General features: G+C 36.0%; 1 protein-coding gene and 1 non-coding gene across 3 annotated transcripts in view; both read right to left on the bottom strand.

The window, feature by feature from the left end:
• The window catches only part of stx3b (syntaxin 3b), a 35501-nt gene that overhangs the window by 5568 nt on the left and 6990 nt on the right, over positions 1 to 22943 (bottom strand). Inside the window, exons 2-9 of one of the 2 annotated variants that reach the window (XM_028459542.1) lie at positions 7214 to 7288; positions 7006 to 7105; positions 6806 to 6880; positions 6033 to 6103; positions 5708 to 5816; positions 5567 to 5640; positions 3073 to 3207; positions 1842 to 2840 (exon numbers count right to left, since the gene is read on the bottom strand). In XM_028459542.1, the coding sequence (XP_028315343.1) occupies positions 2754 to 2840; positions 3073 to 3207; positions 5567 to 5640; positions 5708 to 5816; positions 6033 to 6103; positions 6806 to 6880; positions 7006 to 7105; positions 7214 to 7288 (726 nt within the window). In that variant the 3' untranslated portion in view covers positions 1842 to 2753. Of the gene's footprint in view, positions 1 to 1841; positions 2841 to 3072; positions 3208 to 5566; positions 5641 to 5707; positions 5817 to 6032; positions 6104 to 6805; positions 6881 to 7005; positions 7106 to 7213; positions 7289 to 22943 lie in introns of those variants that run through there. The other variant, XM_028459541.1, reaches the window with a different exon arrangement.
• On the bottom strand, positions 10522 to 10582 carry LOC114471687 (small nucleolar RNA SNORD44). Its single transcript, XR_003675010.1, has one exon. It is a non-coding gene; the product is annotated as a small nucleolar RNA SNORD44 (small nucleolar RNA).

The raw sequence follows: 22943 nt of genomic DNA on the forward strand, positions 1-22943 counted from the left end.
TTGGTTACTTACAACCCTCTCTGTCTGCATAAAAGCAGTGTTGGAACACACTGTGGTACCAGGCCCTCATGAGCATCAGGTGAACAGTATTCTTCATGGATTCCATGATTTGTTTTTCAACTTAAATTGCTTATTTGTTCTGTTTTCATTTCAGAGTGCAATGACACAAAAAACTGAATAATTTTCCAGTAAAAAACTGGAAAAAGTGTGCTGTTCTAAAAACTTTGACAGGTAGTGTAGTAAATGAGCATTTAGCAACAACCTAATGCTATATAAACACAACCACAAAAACAAAGTTAGCTCGCTAACATACCTCTGACGAAGTGGTCGCTACAGACACGGGTATTAGCAGACTACTTCTTCCAACCGCAGACGTAGGTCCAAAAACCACTTTTTTACGGCGTTATTCAGTGAGCTTTTTACATTTCTCACCTTTGTGAACGACAATCTTCGGTACTCTATAAAATCTCTTTTTCTTTTCTTAGTTAGAACAATTGGAGCAGCCCTAAACTACACAAAACATGGGCATTTTGATTATTTCTGATGGCAGATTCCCAAGCTACTTCACTTCCTGCCCTACATCTGAATTTTGCGATGCAGCAATGTGAATTCCAGTGAAAGCAACCTATTGTGATTAACTGTAATTTAATTTTAGTAATTGAGAACGTCATTGTAATTTACTTAAAAACAATAATTGTAACTAGGGGGCCAAGCCCGTGGGGCCTGGGGACCAGTGGTGCTGGGAAACCTATTGTTTTTGTTCTGATTTTTAGTATACTTACCTTTTATTTTTCTGTCGGTAAAATGTTGTGCTGCAGGCTAAACCGTGCAAGGGAGGGCAGGGCAATTTAAAGGGTTGGTTCAGACCCCTCAGCTTACCACGGACGCAAAAACTCACATGTCCGCCAGCAGGTGACGCTATAACTAAGGTCAATGCGTTTTGGCCTATAACTCCCACACAGTACGTAGCAAATTCAAAAACCTATTTGAATAATGTTGTCCACTAAGGGGCACTGCAAATATAGGAAATTTATATATCTTAAATGGCAAAACCAATTTTTACCAAATTTGGTGGGTCGACCCAAGGTCTCTCCTGATGCCATATCTCAAAGTTAATCGTGCTTGGTCAAAGTGGGCGTAGCTTATTACTACATAAACAACAAATATTTATTTCAGCTGAAGTATTATGTTAACTTATTGACTGCCAAAGACGTCTAAAGACGCCAATTGTGTTTTTCGGCTGGGGTTGCTAGAAGACAGTGTGACAAAGATCTCCCGTGAATATCTAACTTGTACAATGATGTAGTGACCAACTGGTGACATGTAGGGGGTAGCTGCCCACCTTTGGATGAGAGATCACTTGTGATGGGCAGAGCTCAGAGGGAGAAGACAATAGTTTACAGGACAGAAAATGGTGCTACGAGAGTTGATGCTGAAGTTCCCAGCAGCTCACACTCGACGAAAGAACGTGTAGAACTAAGTAAAATATTGAGAGTGTCGCGATGGTGAGAAAAAACTATCAAAAAAAACAGGGCAAGCGACGACACTCGGCATGTCCGGGAGGAGGAGGAAGTTGCGTGTGGGGAGAATGATAGCAAAACAATAATAATGTTGCCATCAAAAGCCCAGTCTCAGTGTTATTTTTCTAGTTTTATAGAAGGAAACCAATGTTGAGGTGCTTCAAGGCTTTTTTCTCAGCTTTTTGTCAAAAACTGGCGATTTGTGTGAAACTTGCCTCTATTCAACTGCTGATTACGAAAGAACGAAACAAGCTATAACCACAATTTTTTTCCTGATGAAAGTGAAGTCTAATCTTTCAGAATCTGATTTCAGATTGTCATACAACATATTCTGTGGGTCTTGAAAGATCAGTGAAAATCATCTAAAACGCCTGGCAATATGGGGTGGACTGCTCTGAAAATGAAGTGAATGAGTTAAAGGCTGTGACATTTACAGGGTACATATAGAAGAGCACACAGATCATCCATACCAAAAAGTGTGCCACTAGGTGGCGCTATAATGGGTGCAAACGCATTTTGGCCTGTAACTTTCACATTTTAAAACACATCTTTATACATTTTATATCCACGTGTTCACTGTGTCCTGACGCACGCCCCAAGCCCATCATCTTTTGTGACGTACTTCCATGGGCTCCACAAAACCTGGGAGCCGAGTCGCGTGGGAAGGCTTGGCCCCATTTCAACTGCTTTTAGTTCTAGTTTTGATTGTAATTGGAAAAAATGTCAGTCACCGTGATCGTAATAGAGTAGAAACTGAACATGGATAATTGAAGTGGGAATTGTAATTGAAAATTTTAATTGACAACTAAATGTAACGAGACTAATCATTTGCATAATAATTTTTTTTGATTTTCGGTTTCGACCAATAATTCGGTGCATGCCTACTTTAAAGTCTATTCTAAGGTAAAGTAAGTTCTGAAGTAAGTAAGTAAAGGCAAAGCAGCTACTGCTGTTTGATACTCTTTTGTCTAGCCTAAAACTGCAGCTTTTCATGGCTTAAATAGTCATGGCAAATTTAACATGATAAATGTTCATAGGTGTCTGTTATAACTGTGATACAACTACATCAAATGCAACATGCAGAGCAGTTGAGATTCGGTCAGTGTCCTTACCTCCAACTCGCCTCCCCCTCAGGAAGCATGGTGCAAGCAGTAAGAAGTAAGAGATGATACTTAAGTGACCACTTCATTAGAAAGCGTGTTTGTGTTATTATTAAACATCTTACACAATGCATTAATGTTGACTCCAGTGATGGTGGGTGAAGAGATGGAGGCAGTCATGGCAGATGACAGATAAGATGGGTGAAAAAAAGGCAAGGAGCTGAAAGAGAACGAGAGAGAGAGAGAGAGAGAGAGAGAGAGAGAGAGAGAGAGAGAGAGAGAGAGAGAGAGAGAGAGAGAGAGAGATGAAGGAGTCAAAAATGAGTCGATTACAGTCAGGAAGTAGGATTAGTTAAGATGAAAAGAGTGAAGGATGGATTTTAAAGCATGAGTGAGTGAGTGGCTTTGATTGAAAAGGGTCTTCAGGTGGAATGAGAGGAGAAGGACGGTACCTGGCTCTCCACCAGCATGGCAATATCTACAAACATGTCGTGCAGCTCCTTGATGCTACTCTCCAGACGGACGATGTCTTTATGCCTTGATTCGATTTCACTCAGAGCCTGTTTGGAGATCCCAGAGTCTACGATCTACGAGGAGCACAGAGTAAACAATCAGAGCTTCTTATAGTCATGAACACAAGCTTACTTTTCAGAGGCTGAAACTCTGGAAAACATGCGAGCTTGGGAAAATAAACCTTAAATACTATGTTTTTGAAGCAAATGGAGATGGGTGAAAAATAGCATGACATTGGACCTATAACCAATGGGCCACCGCTGCCCTAAAGGAATTTAGACACACAGCTGTACACCTGAAAGACTGCTACACAACAGATGTGGCTACAAATGTATCATGACTGTAGAGCCACTTTCACTCACACAGCTGAGTCATTCCATGTCATTTCAACAAATGGCCCACGCACTTCGGTTTATTTTTTACCAATTTTTCTGTGATTATTCAATAGGCACACTGCAAATGTTTAGTTTTATCAGATGAGTACTTTTTGAGATATGTCCAATTTAGTGAAGGGGGTATGTGTCAATTTTCACACATCCAGCCACTTCAACGATTGCCTAACAAGTTGGTCTTAGGCAAGTCAGAGAGCAAAAAGACCTTTAGAAACAAGCCATTAAAGTCATGGACAGAAAACCAAGGCACTATCATCACTGGGCAATTCTAAACAAGTACAGCCTTTTAAGACCTCATAGTTTCATATACAAAGTAACATCATTTGGCCCCATCTCCTCTGGCAGAGTTGATCAGCCAAAGAAAAAGCTCTGAGCGCGTCACTCGAGGCTCTGGCAGAGGGGACTGTGTCACCCCTCTGCCTGGTCAGCGAGGGGCGCCGCTGAGTGGAACTCAATACCTGAGGAAGTTAAACAGCTATTGAAAATGTGGCTCATTAACATGTACGTCTGCCAACAGTAAAAGACGAGCCTGTTGTGCTGTACTGTATATTTGATACCGTAACCTTTTGAAGATGTGTTTTGTTATTTAATATTCTAACAGGTACTGTGTGCCTTTAGTTATTTTACAGTGGCACTTATATTGTTGTTATTGATTTGTCAAAGACTTGTAAATATATTGTCATGTTTGTATTTTAATGCTTTTAAAGGCTTTTTTTTTTTTAACCATGTTTGTTCATGTGTTATATGAATCCGCACCATCCCCTTTCAAATAAACCAATTTAATCTAATCTAACCTTATTTTTCTTTTATTTTCAGCAGGAAATATATATCTCAGGAACTGCATCACATAGGAAACTGAAATTTGGTATAGTAATACAACGCAACCTAATCTCTGAGATTATACAAAAACATCTGCTATACGTCCTATCTGGTGGACATGACAGCTCCTCAAATTTGGAAAAAAAAGTCTGTCTGGCTTTAGGACTGGAACATGTTTGGGCCTTCAGCAAACAACTTAGCATCTGCCTCAGCTCCATGTAAATTCATCAGCTTTGAGCTATGTACATAGACTGTTCACGTCACTAATGATGAGTCACATATATGTGACTCTGCTTCATGGTGTAACATGATTCTAACTTTAACAAACGTAGTAATCAACATGTTCCCAATTGTTTGGATGAATGATATGGAGTCGAGCTATAGGGGCAAAACCATGACTTCAGAGAGGCAATGTGACGTTAAATGCATTATGCTCGGACCAATTTAAAAAGTATTTCCATTGGTGGGGTGTTTTTGTGGAACGATCGTGATGAAACAATTAAACAAAGTAGGAATATAATGCAGTTTAAAAAAATGTTTCTTTTTTTAAATTATTATTATTATTATTATTATTATTATTATTATCTTGTTATTTTATTTAGTTCTGCACATATTAGTCTAAATACTGTTTATATTTATGCTTATATTTATTTTTTATTTTATTTTTTTTCTAGTTCATTGTTATTATTCTATGTTTACACTATTAGAGAGAGCACATACACACGAGGAATTTGACTTGGTGAACTAATACATTACTTGGTCAATAAAGTTGTTCCTGATTCTGATTCTGAGAAATGAGGAAGGAGAATGTAAATCTCACGGACAATATTGACGCCTGTTCATTTGTTTGTTTCTTTTTTTGTTATTTTGTTTGTTCGGTAGTTATTGTTCTGTTTTTCTGAAAAGCTCAATTGGAGTATTTACTTGTATTGTCCATTTATTTTATTTTATTAGATTTTGGTTTTGCTAATGGTGAAGAATGAGGATAGGCTTCTTCCTATCCATTGTCCAACAAGTCAAATGTGTATTTATTCATGAGAAATTGTCTTTTCTTTTTTTTTTTTTCCATTTACATCAATATTAAATGTTCAAATAAATAAATAATACGCTTGAAAAATTCAAGTCACAAATAAACAAGATGACTTTAACCTGAAAGAGTTAAATGTCTGAATAATTAGCTGAGAAATAATGTAGAGCGTACTGGTCAAAGACACATTCTTACCCCAGCAGTGAACACAGCAGCGTTACCGCTCTCCAACATCTCTTCCAGTTCTTCGTCTGTTGTTGCTTTTCCAGCTGCAAATGCACAGTTTAGTGAAGTGGTGTCCTGTGCCATCATTGTGGCATTGTGAGCGTCACTCACTGATCTCTAGTTGTCTCTGAATACGTCCTTTACTTCTCTCCCTGAAGTCCACCTGAGCTTCATTATACTTGGTCATAACCTCCACAAACTTCCTGGAAAGCACTGCATGCTGGGAAAACAAATGTTAGATATTACTCATTAGTAATATCTAACAATTAATATGTCTAATCACACACACACAAAGTGGTGCTAGTGTAAATACTTGGGCGTCACCATTAAGTGAAACTTAATCAGTGAAGATCTTCACTAGGTCAGTAAGAGCTTAAATAAAATCTAGAGCAGAGCTTCACGTCACAGAGTGAATGTTTAAACGTCATCATCGTACCTGGGATTTACGTATCCGCATGTCAGCTGACACCCTCTCCTGCTCCTCGGACTCCAGATTCCTTTCAATGGCTAAAAAAAAAAAAAAATTGAGCATGCCATTTTTTTTTAAATTTGGGGCTGCAACTCTTTACACGACATAGAAAGTATAGAGAAAGTATGAATAAAAGAAATGGATCTAGGGCTGAACGATTTTGGAAAATAATCTAATTGTGATTTTTTTTTCTGAATATTGCGATTTAATTTGCGATTATTTTTCCAAGGTCCTCTCGTCATGTATTTTTCACCAAACATAATCAATAAATTAATGTAATGTGTTCTAATAAACAATATCAGATGTATTATACATACATTGTTCTTTCTTATAGGCTAGGCTTATGTTAAGATAAAGGAAAATGAAGCATGAAATAATATTAAAGTCAATTTATTTATCTACTTCAAATACAGTTGTAAACTTAAATACTTTGTCTTACAGTCTGGCAAACATTAACCACGACAACCTAACAAAATTCTGCCAAACAGAAGTAAAAACTAAAGTGAATTGAAATTGACAATTTTATTGAATTTCCATGCCAATTACAATTATAAAGTCAATTATCTGAACTCAATTATGATTACAACAGCAACAGATTCTTTCAATTACAACTATAATTACATCATAACTGTAATTAATTATCTGCTAATAATGCCAGCATCATGTGAGGAGGTGAAATAGCAAAATGTGCTTTCTAAAACCTAAAAACCACATGACTCAAACAGAAGCTGCTGACTCACTTTTGAGTTTGTTTCTTGCATTGTTGGCCATTTTCTTTATGTCGTTGGTAATCGCCTCCAACTCATCCTGTGTTTCTGGAAGAGGAAAGAGTCGAGGTTAAACAAGAAGTAGAGCAAGAACAAAATGAATAAACAGAAAAAAAAAACTTTCACTATAGTTTAAAACTCAAATGAAAAGAAGCGCTGCTGTCGTGTCCTACTCTGATCTGATGTGGGCGCAGACAGGATCACTGAGTACAGCTTTTTCACTTCAGCCACGTTCTCATCAATCTTGTCAATACTGGTTCTGATGTCTTCAATCTGAAGCACAAAGAAAGAAAATGATGATCGACCGACCAAAAACAAACGGCGTATTGAAGTCGCACAAACAATTAACGCCAGATGTGAGCAGCAGGTTGAAACTCTCACCTGACAGAAGAACTCGTCCATGAAGGCGGCGTTGTCCACAGCGATCTCCACCTCTTCATCATCCTGATCGCACGTCTATGAGATCAAAAGAAAAATGTCAGAGGAAGACTGGAATGTCTGGCTACATACAGATCAGATTTTGGGGAAGAAAAATAAAAAAAAAGATTAGTCAAAATGCAGATTCTTGTTCTTTTATTTAAATTCTCAAGACAATTTTTGACGAATTTATTTTCTTCTCATAACCTTCTTACAAACCGTTTGAACTGAAACCAAAATATACTGCACATTTTTTTATTTATTACCACGAAAAATGAAACAAAAATATATATCTTTAAAAACATAAAAGAAAAGAAAAGTTTTCACATCATAAAAACTGAAAAAATAAAGGCGACTTCTTTTTTTAAAGTGCGGCTTATGTTCCTGGCTTGGAATTTACATATTTTACACAAGGAATCATGTTGGTTGTGCTGTGTGCGTGTGTAGAACTGTATTCTCTTACAATACTTGCATATAGTGTTTGTCCTTAATGTTCTATCGTTTTACTTTTCCAACTTCAGAAAGACAAAATGCTGCCACACCTCTGACTTTAAACTAAATAAGGCATCCATTTAAGCAGAGGAATTCCCCCTTATTTGCATCGATTTTTAGCCAATTTAGGATCTATCCATACATCCACACTGGCTACAGTAAGAGTATAACATCAACCTACAAATCTTTTGTAGTTACGTGAGGAGGACAGGAAATATAGGACTGTGCTAGTGAAGACCATATTGGAGGTTCGGCCGATATTCGATATTTTACAGCACATTTGCCCAATAACCAATGTGGTTACCGATATTTTCCCCTCACACTAATTGCAGAGATCATCTAGTTTGTCGTTGAATCAACATTCAGAATTATTCTGCAGACTCGACCTGCTGGCAAACGCAGACATAAGACGAACTTGAAAATGATGTCACATCAGCAGGGCTTTAAATCAACACCCGCCAATTGCAGGTAAAAATTAACATTGGCGGGTAACATTGTAGCGTTACTAGTAGGGGTGGGAACCTCTGGGTACCTCACGATACGATACGCGATACAAAGCTCACAATCACGATTTACTCACGATATGACGATACTGCAATTATCGATATATTGGTCAGAAATCAAACTACGATAATCTATGACATAACAAGAAAAAAAAGATTAAGTGAAAAAATACAATTTATATCTTATATCTCTGAAAGACAATAAATTGAAAAAGTGTCCTATGAACAGTGACACTATTTTTGTGCAACATTTCTGTAAATAAGAGTCAACATACCAATGTAAATGAATAAGTATCTCCAACAGTGCTTTCTGTAAACAAAAAAATAGGGTCTTTCTTACCAGTGACATCATTATAGTGAAATATTCCAGTAAACATTATATTGGTTCCTTCAACAGTGACATTTCTGTGAAGACCTACCTGCACATTTAAGTGAAAAAGCAGAAAAAGTAAAAAATAAATAAATAAATACATAAAAAATCGATAGCGCGAGCATATCAATAATCAATCGTGCGAAAAAATATCGCGATATATCGCCGTATCGAGATATCTTCACACTCCTAGTTACTAGCCATTTTGGCTGGTGAAGAACGAAACAGATACCACTGTGTCTGTTTGAATCAACAGGCTGCAGAAACGATGCGACAAATCATTGTTGTCAGATTGGGCTGTTTTCCACCAAGAAATTTGAGGGTTTGTGTGTGTGTTTAGATTTTAAAACGTAATTTGTATCTGGAAACACAGCTGGTTGCACTAATCCTACATTTCCCATGAACAATGTGTCGTGACATGTCATAAAACAATTGGCTACATGCTCACATTAGCGTGATTGTTACGAGTACGCGATTACGCTGTACGTCCTCATGTCACGCCGTTACATGACAGAGCGCGCCCAAGTAACATAAACGGCTGTGGCTGGTTGCCGGCAGTAACGACAGGGTCACGCTTGGTAAATGTTTGCTGCAGGTACGTTGCATCATTGTTCGCTTAATCTAACAGTAAACGTCTCGAAACTGAAGGCAATAAATGAGTCTAGCCCAAATCATAAATGTATCGCTATCTGTTAGTACCTAAACTGTACTTTAAATAGGATAGCGTACATGCTACATTTGGTATCGGAGAAGAAAAATGGAACGGTGCAAAACAAACAATAGGAGCTGAAATTAAGTTGTAAAATTAGTTGGGAAAAAACAAACAAACGTGAAGATATTTATCGGGTGTTGAAATACCTGAGCTGCAAAAAAGGAAAATGAAGATGAAAAAGGATCTGAAAAGAAGAAGAAATTGAAGTGTTTTAATACTAAATGGATATTGGGAAGTGAATGGCTGGTATTCCACCATTTGTTCACCTTTAAAATGTGCACTATACAGTTTGTGGGGAGTGGGATTTGTTTACATTAAGCATGCACGTTAGTAACACATTTTTCTTAGTACTGAGTAATTCTATTCTTTCTAACTTCAAACAGTGTTCCAGGGATTCAAGTTTCATCTGAGTTAAGTTTGTTTATTAACTTATGAGAATATACTTTATAAAAGGTTCACTTCTCCGACACACCCAAAGTTCCATATTGCACCTTTTAGGCATTGTTACAACATTGTTTTTAAGATAAATGTTTATATTTTTACCATTTTAATGTATTTCTGCAATCAACTAAAATAAAAACTATTTAAAAAAACATTAACGCTTACAGGTGAAAAATCTGGTTGGCTGGTAACTTTAGGAATCTATTAGCCATGCTGGCTGGTGATCTAAAAAGTTCATTTAAAGCCCTGAACTTCAGTAATCATTTATTGTGCAAAATAAGAAAAATTATTCAACTTGCATACTTGCAGCCTTTCCTACTTACAACAGTTATTACCTACTAACCTACTTAAATCTTGCATTTGAGTGGTAACAAAAACCCTGCATTTTTATAAGATCAAAGAAAGCATTCTGGGTCACAGCTTTATATGAGGAAAAAAAATCAAACCATTTGGAAATCTGTAAATTCAGCGAATAATTCTTGAGATTGTTGCCTTGTACATCCGTTGGTTTACAAGCTCTCCACACACAAGATGGCGGCTAGGCATCTTGATGTCTATGGGTTGATCAAGGAAGGAAGCCAGTATAAGGAACCAATATATCAGCGGAATGGCCGACACACGATACTTCATTTTATGGTCGATATCGACCGTTATCAATACCGGGCTGATAATACCGTGCATCACTAGACTGTGCTCGATGTCAGCTACACAGACCTACAATGCTGTCACACAATCAAATCTGAGTGGAATGAACACTCAAGTACAGCCAAATAAAAGCTTCACTTTGAGTCATCAGCTTTTTGTCAGCGTGTAATCAGTAACTGAAGGTGTGAGAGTCAGGTGTGCTGCTGGGTCAAAGTCAAACCTTGAAAATAATGACAGTCGTAACGGTCCACCATTAACAAACCCAAGCTCTAAACACCCAATGTTGCATTTCTTTTGTCTGAACTCAAATCAAATCTTTACAATGACAACATCAACCTCACATAGATGACTTTATTTATATCTACAGAGCATTGCACAGGCACCAACAACAGCATATTAGTTTAATGGGGGCACACATTTCAGGACTGAGAGATCATTTTGAAGAGGGTTTTCATCAACTGATGTAGTAAAGGCAGTGGGGAATATACCATACATACATTTAAGAATAAAATATTCTTAGCTGTCAAAAGCAGAAGTGTCAAAGACATTTTACTTCAGGGGCCAGATATGGAGCAGTTTGATCTCAAGTGGGCCACAGATTATATGCGGGAAAATAATTTCCACATTGATGTGCCCTAGTTTACACTTCTACATATACGTAAAACACAAAATATGTAAGAAACGACAACATCCAAGCAATAAGTGATAGATATCAGTCCCAACAGTATCTTCACTTTCAATTTCCTAGATTTTAAGATCAATTTCTATTTAATTAAGTACTATTATGTCATAATTTGAGGAAAATTTTATAATTTTGTAAGAATTTTGAGTTTTTTATCAACTGTTTAACATTAAAAATAAGTGAAATCTTGTGAGCCTCTGCAAATATGGTTGAGTTTCATTTGTACAATAATTTATGTTTTCTCTGTCATTTTTACTTTCTCAAAGGGTTCGATTTGGCCCCCGGGACATGAGACATGTGGTCTAAAGGAAGGCTGTCTTAGCATCTTCCTGGTGGACTGTAAATCCAGCAGATTTGGAAACATCTGCCAATGACAGACATAAATAAATAAATACCAAACACAGGAGAGGTCAAAAAGCCACAAAACTGTCACAATGACCATATCTGTCGAGTTTTGGATTTGAAAATAAGGGAAAATTTCAGGCACCTGCTACGAGATGTCCCAGCCCCCAACCAAGCTCCAGTATCCCTTATATTTTAAGACAAGTGTACAAGAAATCTAAAACACCCACTTACTATACACAATTAGGTGATAATAATCTGGTAGAACTACCTTTGTTGACATTGAAATGCTGTGAATATTCCTACTAAGGCTGAGCAATATGAACCAAAACTCATATCTCAATATATTTTCTCAAAATGGTGATATACGATATAAGTCTAGATAATTTTACTTCAAATGAAGTCTGACCAGAAAGACAATTCTGAGTTAAATTTGCTGATGCAAAATGCTACACAGGGACATTTATTAACAAACAGCTGCAAAATAGGTGTCACTTTTGGCTTTTTCACCTGTAAGGGACAACATGTGTGAGTGACTTCTGTAGTGTAGCTTGTTATAGGGAAGGTCTGGGTTAGGACACACTCATTGATCCATCTCACCGAGCTTTACATGTTGTTCTGAGAAGTAAAAGCAGCGACTCCTAAAACTAGTATTTTGATAAAATAATATATACACATATATACTGTAGTTTTCTATATCGCCAAAATAGAAAACTTGATGCATCTTCTCGATTAAACGCCCAGCCCTAATCTCAGTTATTAATCTAACAGAACGTGTAACTGTGTCCTATCCTGCTGCTCTTTAGGAAGATAAACTCTCTGTCACATTTCACAACGTATTTACACCAGTTCTTTGTTTTTTTTCCCACCGGAACGTCTTTATTCATCATCTCTTTTCTTAGTTGTTTTTGGGTTTGTTGCCGCTGTCGGCATTAGTCTAGCGAAAACTGCCACTCAGGCCATTTCATGTGGAAGTTCTTGCGAGGCTAGTGACGACGTTCAGTTTAGTAAGGCATCTTTTAATTATTATTACTTTAAAATACAGGTTATTTACGGGAAAAATACTAATACGGGACAATGGCGGGAAAGAGGGGTAAAATACGGGTCAAAACGGGATACTTGACAGGTATGACAATGACCTTCCCCATACACTTATTACTGCTGCTACTGTACATTTGCATTATATACGTTACATAATAAACTGAAGACTAACATATAGCTAAACTAAACTAAATATAAATTTGCGTCTCTTTTTTTTCTTCTTTTTTGTTAAATATCAAGTGTGAAACTTCAAGAAAGACAAAAAGCTTATGCCTACAGGATGTAGGCTGTATCAGAGGTATGACTCAGTGTAGTCCCCTGCCCTGTTGAGGGCAGAGGAAACCTCCTGGTTATGGCAGACCTGAGGGACAGACAAGTTGGGGGTTTACAGCAGTGGACGTGCACTGTAGCTGTCCCCACTCAACGTTCTTGAAGCCAAAATCTTGCAAATTTTACGTCATTTGGAGCCAGAGTCTGCACAGTAGGGTCCAGCGGGAGGAGCCCAAGAAGCACACCCCGCCCATTTTGCGTATTGCCCAATTATCGACTGTCAATTATTATCATCAATCATATATAATAAAATGTTTTTTTGGCATCTAAACTGCCAAAAAACTACGCAACTCATCACTTAGTCCAAAATACAGAGGAGTGAGGTAGTTTAAAAAGGTCTGATGGGGTTCACCTAGTGACCAGGCAGTTATGTGCTATGCATATGTTTTGTTAAAAAACTTAATGAAAAACTCGATTTGGACATTTTTTGAATTGAACCAATAATCGCATTGTAAAATATCTCAATATATTGCAGAGTGAACTTTTCCTTACACCCTCACTAGTAAGGAAGATGGAGTAGAGGATTGAGTGGTAAATCAGACCTGCACTTAACTGGTCTGTTGTGGTAAACAGAGTTATTCCAGAGGGCAAAGCTCTCTGTGTACCAGTTAATCTACAACGTTCCAATCTGGCGCTGGGCAAAAAAATCGATTTAATCGATTTATCAAATTTGTAGATAAAAACGATTTTTATTTTGCAAATTCGAGTTTTAAAGAAACATTTTTATTTTTTTTCCCCACCACCAGAGTTTTTTGCGTTCCATCCTTGTGGATTACCATAGCGCGATGTGAGCCAGCCCCCTCTTTGTTTACCCGTTTTATTCACACTATGCTGAGATGCTAAGAGAAGAGTTCATTGTTTTTTTAATTGTAATGTTATAAATTATGTAGTTATCTGATTTCTTAATAAGAAAATTTAAGCTATTGTGAAGTTGCTGTTGCACTTTTGCTTAAACCTGGGTTAAAGCTTGAAATTGTTGAATGACAGAATCATTTACTTTTTATGTTGGGATTGTTCTATGCATTTTAACTCTTGAGGACAATCATAGCAATAAAGTTGCACTTTTGACAATATATTTGATGTCTGCAGTTATTTTTAAGTGCATTGAAAAAAAATCAAAAAATCGAATCAAAATTCTAATTTTTTTTCTAGGCAAAATCGCCCAGCCCTAATCCAATCCTGACCGATGGACATGAGCCTCAAGTAATTTCCAAAACAACAAGTTTTCAAGTAAAAGGTGGAAATGGGCAAAGCCTGAAGGATAGGCGGAGGAGCTCACACTTCTAGGTGAGAGACCCTCAGGGTCGGAGGAAGTGGGGGTGTTTTTTGTTTTTAAATATAGCCAATTAAAAATATTTTGCACAATTCATAAATTCCTTTTGAATATTACGTGTATTTTAGAGTTTAATTTAATTATTTTTAGGCCTAATCAACACAGAAGTTACTTGTCGACGTCAGGCAGGCTCATGACGGTGGAGTAAAGATGTTTCCCACTCCATTGTCTCCGTGGCCGTATCCGAGCGCACGTTCTCCGCCCTGCGTCTTTTGAGAACATAGGTACGAAGCACCATGACCCAGAAAATACTTACACACCTTTCACTGATGCACGACCACACAGAGATTCTGAACTCCCTGGACATTCGTCCCCTCATGAGAGACTTTATCTTCACGACCCCAGAGCGCACTTCCACATTTGGACACCTGAAACCAGGGCACCCTCCCTGCAGCTCAAATTAAGAGCATGATGCCGCCACCGTGCACTTTCATATCTATTCATGCAGTTTAACGTCACACTCCAGTATTTTTGCAAGGTGGTGGGTATGGAGATGGAGTGTATTATTTTGATTGTGTGTTCTGTGAGTAATGGATGTGGAGAGTTGTTAATTAACATTTAAATAGTTGGAGATTATTTCCTTGTGGTTTGCATTAAAAGGTTGGAGATGGAGACGGAAAGTGTTATTTTGTGCGTGTGTTCTGTGCGTAATGGATGTGGAGAGCTGTTCAATAACGTGCTAAAATAGTCAGATTATTTCCTTGTGGTGTGCATAAAACGATTTTGGAGCTAAAAGAGTCACGTGACATAAACGTAGATGGTGCAGTGACTCAGGTTTGTGTCAGCTGAGAATGACTGAGAATATTTAATAAATAGTTGGGAAATAAACTAATGGCACTGTATACACAGCTGTGCTTTTCAATATTTAGATATACATATTTTCATCATCATTCTGCCTCAGCATTATTCACTGTAGGAAAGGCCTTGGTAAACTTTTAGCTTAAATTTTGAACTTTTTTTATTTGGGTTTGGACTCTGTTATTTTTAGGGACATGCTCCTCACACACACAGGCCTGAATCGCACACATGCACAAACAGCACCTGTGGACATACGGGGCTGCTTTTACTATGAAGGGAGCACACCAGAGCAGTGCTGGGGTTTGGTGTAGTGCTTGAGAAGTGCCTCTCCAGCTACCAAAACAACTTCTGTTTTTTTTTGTTCCGCACCGGGACTTGAACTGGCATTTGTAAAAGCAAATAAAGGCTGACAAATGACATCATCTTTTTCCCACGTCGTAAAACTTTGAATTGCAAAGTCAGCTGTGACGATGATTTGGTTGTGCTTCGGACTGCTAACATAAAACAGCAGTGAACACAGAGTTTTCCAGTGCGCACACACACACGCACGCGCAGCTTGTTTTTAAACTCTTTCATGGGATGTTCACTTCAAACACAGCACATTATACTCATTCAACCAGCCGTTCTGCAGCAGTGAGATAAGAACTAAACATTCACTTCCTTCCAGTCTCTGTTATTCAGCAGTTTTAAGAACACAGGGCCAAAAGAGCACCAAAGAAAGAAACATTTACTAAAACATCTAAAAAATGCTTTTAGCGTCAGAATAAGTACATGTGAAACCTCTGCTAGGAGTCCAAACACAACAAAACTAGGTGAAAAACAGTGGCTCTCAAGTGATCAAAATAAAAGAAAGGATAACATTAACCTTTTCTAATTAATTACGTGAAAGAAATAGGGCTGCTTGACACTGAGATAATACTGAATATCTCACTGTAGCACTTTACAAAAAGACTTAAAAGATAAATCACCAATTCTAGCAATTGGTGATTTAAAATAGGAAAAATCCTTTTCACACCTAATGAATTGCTTTAAAAAAACAAAAAAAAAGGAGAAAAGAAAACACTTTTCTCTGTAAGAAAGACACTGAAAAAGCATTTGATAGAATGTTTTTAGTCACGTCCCGTCAATGTTAGCAAAAACGTGATTACGCAACCAAAAAGCGACCAAATTAATTTTAAAACCAAACAATCTGAAAAACAAATCTTATATAGATGTATGTAATCTTATGTAATCATTGGATGACCTTGGAGAACAAGATTAAACATCAGCGCATACGCCTCAGATGATGGATCCATTCGTATGGTGACTTCTTCTTTTGAGGCAAACAAATTCAAAATCTACACGAGCCACAGTGTACAGTACAATGCTCCTCAACACAATAATAAACAGACAGGAATCACACAATCAAACCCTCCACACCTAATAAAATGAGAAGAACTGCTGGCTTTGTTTGTTTTATTTCTGGAAACTTTGATAACTCTGATTTTTTTCAGTTACAATTAAGTATTCAATTATCCATGTTCAATTACAATTCAGTTACGATTAGAGACTGGCATTTTTCTCAATTACGATTAAATTATGATTATTATTTATCCCTTTGAAAGTCAATTACAGCTACGTTCTCAATTATTAAAGTTCCATTACAATTTATCACACGAGTACGAAAAAAATTACCTCGAGTCATAAAACTTCACCTTCCTCTTGTGTTAGCATCTCTTATAAAATAACGGCTCAGTTTTGACCCATGACTTACAGCTGCACTACCTGAATCTACCATGACAGGGGCATGGCTGAAAATGAACCGTAAATCCCGCCCCCCACTCTGATAATCCCTCCCAGTCTCCTCCTCTGGAAGTCGCGCTGAACGTGCACACGCATAAGTTGACAGTCAGAAGTTGTATAACCCTAACCCTAACCCAACAGTAACAGATATTGAAAATTACAATTACACCATAATTGTAATTAATTATCAATTACACGATTACAATTATAATTGACCCCGACCCAGTCCCGAGCATGCCCATGAACTAGAGCAGTGGTTCCCAACCTGTGAACCCATTCCGATATCACAAATTTCTGTTGAATCAAAGACATTTTTTTCCTCTAGAATTAGTGTGTTATAAATACAGAGTAACCAGGTTTAGGACACCAAGTGACAAGACGCGCCAGCTCAGATATTTCTATACTGGATTTTATTTGAACTAGATTTATATTTGAAAATGTTTGTTTTATTATCAGTTACAAAATATGTTCAGACAACCCCACATTCGGTTACGACGCCAAGGTTGCAAAACATTGAACTAGTGACTTCGATTTTCGGTTTCAAAATTTCCCTATTTTAATTTCAGAGCTTTAACATTTAGGTGTGTTACCCATTTCCGTTTTCTTTAATCAGCTTTCCTTATTTAGACGTCATTACTAGCGTTTAAACTTCCCAAAATCATGAAAAACATGCTCAGGTTAATTGAGTTAATTTAATTAATTTTTTCCTGGTTTCACACTGCTTTCTCTGTTTAAGGAAATCAGTTTCAAACTGGCAGTTTTTTTCCCCTCACCCCTCCTCTCCTCCTGTTGTTGATCCCTTCTTCACCTAAATATGTGGGCGCCGCAAAAGGCTGCTCCGGTGTGTTGATGTGTCTTCTTTCACTGCAACTACCAAGTCAAATTCCTCGTATTGTTCTAAACTGTACCTGGTCAATAAAGCTGATTCTGATTCTGATTATTGTTTTAATTTCAAATTTCTCCATTGTATTTGTGCCGACTGCAGGTGCCGTCTGTCGATTTTTGAAAAGTTGCTACACATTAGGCCACCTGTTTTGATAGTCCTTGTAAAGGACTGATATTGTCCTAAAGAATTTGGTTATCCTATCTGAAACGGATGCACGGGTACCAAACCTATAACCCCCTTTAACTTCGTGGCGGGGGATGATAATGCAGCACTTTTTTTCATGGAGACTCAAAGCCCATTACAGAAGTTACAGAAACCATTATCCATTTACGCCAGTCACTCACATCAGTCATACCAATGGTGTGCATTCATATGAGGCACCCAAGGACCACTTAGTGGTCCAGGGGCGACCATTAAGTCACGGTCGCCCCTGAGATAGATTTTCATCTCTTAGTTCCACTGCTTACGTGTGAGAATTATGCATATAAGGTCATATCTTGTCATATTTCAAATTAACGTTTTCAAAAAACTCTAAATATTGCCATTTCCATTTCAGGAAGTGAATTACAGGTTTTCCACAGTCACAGAATATCAGAACAACAACTAGTCTATAGAACTATCCTCTGTTGTTAAAGAGCGCCGGAAGTAACTAAAGCCAAATTAACTCCTATCATAACTAAATACAGGATCTAACTAATAATGACCGCACTTTAATTCTGCAACAAACAACGTATTAAGACATAGAAAGCTTCATCTTGCAGTAATTATGTGTTTTTAAAAGGTAATCTAACACTTCTAAAGTGGTGTAGTATTAGCACTGCAGAGATAACAGGACCAATATAATGAAACGTCATCAGTTTGGTCAAACTAACATAACCCAGCTTGTTTTCATGATATTTCCTCTAAGTCTGCATGTTCTCCCTGACCCTTTGGTGTTTTTATTCTGTGTTTCCCACACCATGAAAACATGATGCAGGTTTGGGACATGATCCAAATCTGGTGTTGTGCTCCAGTCCATTTATTACCTCCAAGAAATCCCTGCTTTCTAAATTTTATCTTTACAACTTTAATTATATGCTATAAAAATATAGGAACAACAACAAAAAGATAGAAATTCTCATGGGAATCCAAAGCAAATGAGCCACAAGGAATAAAAACATCAGAATCAGGACGCTGAAGCCAATAACCTCCATCAGCACGAGTAACAAGCTATAAATAAAACAAGATATTTAAACACTCCATATGTCAGACAGACAGTATCAGGTATAATATATGTTGTTTTTATTGAGGTTATTTTTTAGGGTCTCAAAATCTAATCTATCATTTTTATTTATTTCATTTAATTTTAGAATATTCTAATGCTTATGGTTAAAATGGATGTAACCCACTGGTGAATAATAAATGGGTTAGTTATTCTCATACCTACTGTTACAGTTGCTGACTATTACTCTCTGTTTGACTAATATCACTTTTCTAACATTCCACAATACAAAATAAATAATAAAAGTATGTATGAATACAATAGTCATCTCAAAACACTATCAAAATATAAATAGTTGTATCAGACACTCCAGTGTTTCCCATACGTATATATAATAATAATAATATATAATTGTGCATTGCAGGAATGTCATTGCTAAAGCATTAATATTAATTTTAGTGAGGTTAATAACATTCAAACTCAGAGCCATAAATGCAATGATAATAATAAATAACAATAATTTATTTCAGTTTCGGCCAAAATTTCCATTTGGGTGCATCGCTAGTCATCACGAGTTTTTATATGTATCTGTGTCTATATAATTGTAGATAGACATTCAACGTAAATAAACATTAACTCATGCCGTTTGTAGTGTTAGCAACAGGCTAACCACTTTATGTGTGTTAAGCGGCTGTTACTGGTCGGCCAGTTAAGTTACCTACTTTTATTTATTCTACCTTATTACTATTTTATTTATTTTTTTATTTAAATGCATTTATTTTAATTTATTAAAATAAACATTTATTTTAATTATTTTTGTTAAGTATATTTCATTTTATTATGTTATTTAAATGTATTTATTTTAATTTATTAAAATAAACATTTATTTGAATTAAGTTTTTTTTCAAGTATATTTCATTTTTTTTATTCTGTTATTTAAATGTATTCATTTTAATTTGGGCTCATTTCAAACTCCTTGTTTTTCTTTTTTGTGCATGTGTGTGTTAGTTATTGTCATACCTACTGTTACTGAATATTGTTCTCCATTTGACTAATATCACTTTATATAAAGCCTTTTCTAACATTACACACTACTAAATAAAAAAACAATATGTATGATTCATGCTGATATCAGATCAAAATGGTCAAAATGATCAAAATGGACCTGTTTCTGTTACTGTGAAATAACCATGGAACTAAACATAACAACCCTGGATCAACCTGTCACTGTGAATGTTCATGGACACAATATTTTCATTTAAATGTTCACCTGCACTACTCATCAATGCACTACTGCACTATTATCTTATTATTATTATTGTATTTTTATTTTATTTCGTTACTATTATTATTATTATTACTATTATTAATATTATCTTGTTATTTTTTTTAGTTTGCACATATTAGTCTCTTATATTTATGTTTATACTTCTTTTTTATTTATTTTTATTTATTCTAGTTGATTGTGATTATTTAATGTTATACTATCTGAGAGAGCACAGGTCACCAAGACAAATTCCTCATGTGTATTCATACACTCTTGGTCAATAAAGTTGATTCTGATTCTGATTGGCCAATACTCAACGCTAGAATATGGCTTTTTATGACAAAAGTAAATGAGTTGTATGGGACACTCCTGGAGTACCCCACTATTATCAATCTAATACATTTCTAATGTATGTACCATCAGGACAAGCAGTTTGTTAAACAATATTCATCACCTCCAGTAAACCATGCTTCTACATTCTGATGGTAAACATACTGCTGGAGGTATGAACAAACATTCAGGAACATATGCCTGTGCACACACGCACACACAGAGCCAGGATTACTGCAGGAAAGTTAAACATTACAGAGGAAACAAGGCATAAAGTCAGGGTGGAGTGAGTGGTTGATGAGGTCGGATAAAGAACACGAGTCGTCATGACACTCAGCTGTGATGACACAGGGTGACCAACATATCAAATGGCGCTTACGTATCTTTACAGCTTTATAATAGCTTTAGCATCTGATGCTTTTACAACATGTGACAAACTCAAGGCCAGGGGGCCAAATCCGGCCCTTTAGAGCATCCAATTCGGCCCCGTCAAAAAGTAAAAATGATAAAGGATAAATTACCAACTAATTCAGTTGTAGTTAGGGATGTCCCGATACAACTTTTTCACTTCTGAAACAATACCAATATTGCAGCCTTGGGTATTGGCCGATACTGATACCAGCACAAATCATACATACTTTTATGACTTATTTTGTAGTGTGGAATGTTAGAAAACGCTTGATCAAGTGATGTTATTCAAACAAAGAACAATAGTCAGCAACAGTAGGTATGAAAAAAACTGACCCATTTATTAACTTATTGGTTACATACATTTTAACTTACAATATCAACAGTATTCTACAATTGAATAAATATAATATATATATCTGATATATATACATGATGGCAGTGTGTATATATATATATATATTTGATTTTTTTTTCATTATTTGACAAATTTTCCTCAAATTGTTTGACGGAATTTCAATCAATCTTTATCAATCAATCTTTATTTGTATAGCGTCAAATCATAACCAATGGTATCTCAAGACACTTTACAGTAGAGCAGTCTTAAGGACGGACTCTTCATTTTATGGATACACACATATGCATATATACGTATATACACATACATATGTATCCCACACCCAACATGAATTCATCATGGCGGCAAGGAAAACCTTCTGTTAAGCAGCAGGAACCTTGTGTGGATCCCATTCCTATGATGAACAGCCAATCCTGAAATATATCCAAATCCTGAAGAGTTGGATATATTTGAATTATTTGAATTGGCTTTCTTCAGAAAAACAAAAAGCAGAACAAACAATACTCAATAATCAAAGAATTGTTCATAATGTAGGATTTAGAGATCATACAAATGCGCTGTTTTCTAACATCTCACATAATGAAAATTGAAGACTTAAATAAATTTAAAAATCTTGTTGTGACGTGTAAAGCAAGTTGTAATCTTCTTCCTGTAAACATTCAAAACACGTTTAAAAGTAGAGAAGGAAATTATCATTTAAAGAGAAAACATTGTGTTCACCTCACCATTAAAAGTATGTGTATCTCCCAAGTAGGAATAACTCTGTGGAATGAGTTGAATTAAGAGACTAAAAAAGGCCAAAAACTAGAACAATTTAAAAGAATGTATAAAGACATTATCTTTAGGAAATATGCTCATAATTTTTCATTATGGTATGGTGTATTTATTTTTGTATAACTACAAATGCTAAATCCTTATTTGAACACTTTCTACGACCATAAACGGAAAGTACGATATGTGCTTTGTTATTTCTATGACTTTAAATTGTGCTTCTCTTTTTTCTTTGATTGTACGACCATAAACGATTGTTAAAAATGTACAAGCATAAACTCAAGCATGTGTTGTTTACACGAGTGTATGCTGAAAGTTTGTGTAGTGATGATTAAGATGTGTTATTTAACTTCTTCCTGCTCCTTTTGAGCACAATTGTTTTAGTTTTGTTTTTATGTAAAATGAGTTTGTAATGTGCTGCTCAAATGAATAAATAAATGAAAGAAAAAATGAAATCAAACTAATCAGCTGAAAGAGTGTAGGTTGAAGCAAAAAGAAGAGCTCATATTAAGTGAGCAATGATTGCTTTTATTTTATGTTGCTTTATTTTAATGTTTGAGATAAATAAATCAATCAATCAAAAAACCTTATACACACTTAGCCCATCACGAAAAACCAAACACGGCTCTTTAAATAATATAAAAACAAATAATATTTAGAAAACTAATGTTACTAGTTTTATAAGACATCCAATATATATTCTACACAAAGTTGTATATATACAGTTTATACATACACATCAAACATATATACATATACGTACACATGCATGTACATAATATTAATAAAATACCCTTTAATATTCACGACACAAATTTCACCAATTAAGTTTTATATATAAAACATAGTGTGGCAATATTTAAATTAATAACATTCTCTATCACAATATATACTTTTTATTATTATTAATCTATTAAGTACTAATATATATTTATATCATCACATACATATTATATATCATTGCTGTCTGAGGTAAAATGGTTGCTCTTCTTTCTTATACTT

This window comes from Gouania willdenowi, chromosome 10, assembly GCF_900634775.1.
Source record: "Gouania willdenowi chromosome 10, fGouWil2.1, whole genome shotgun sequence".
Taxonomy (NCBI): Eukaryota; Metazoa; Chordata; class Actinopteri; order Blenniiformes; family Gobiesocidae; genus Gouania; species Gouania willdenowi.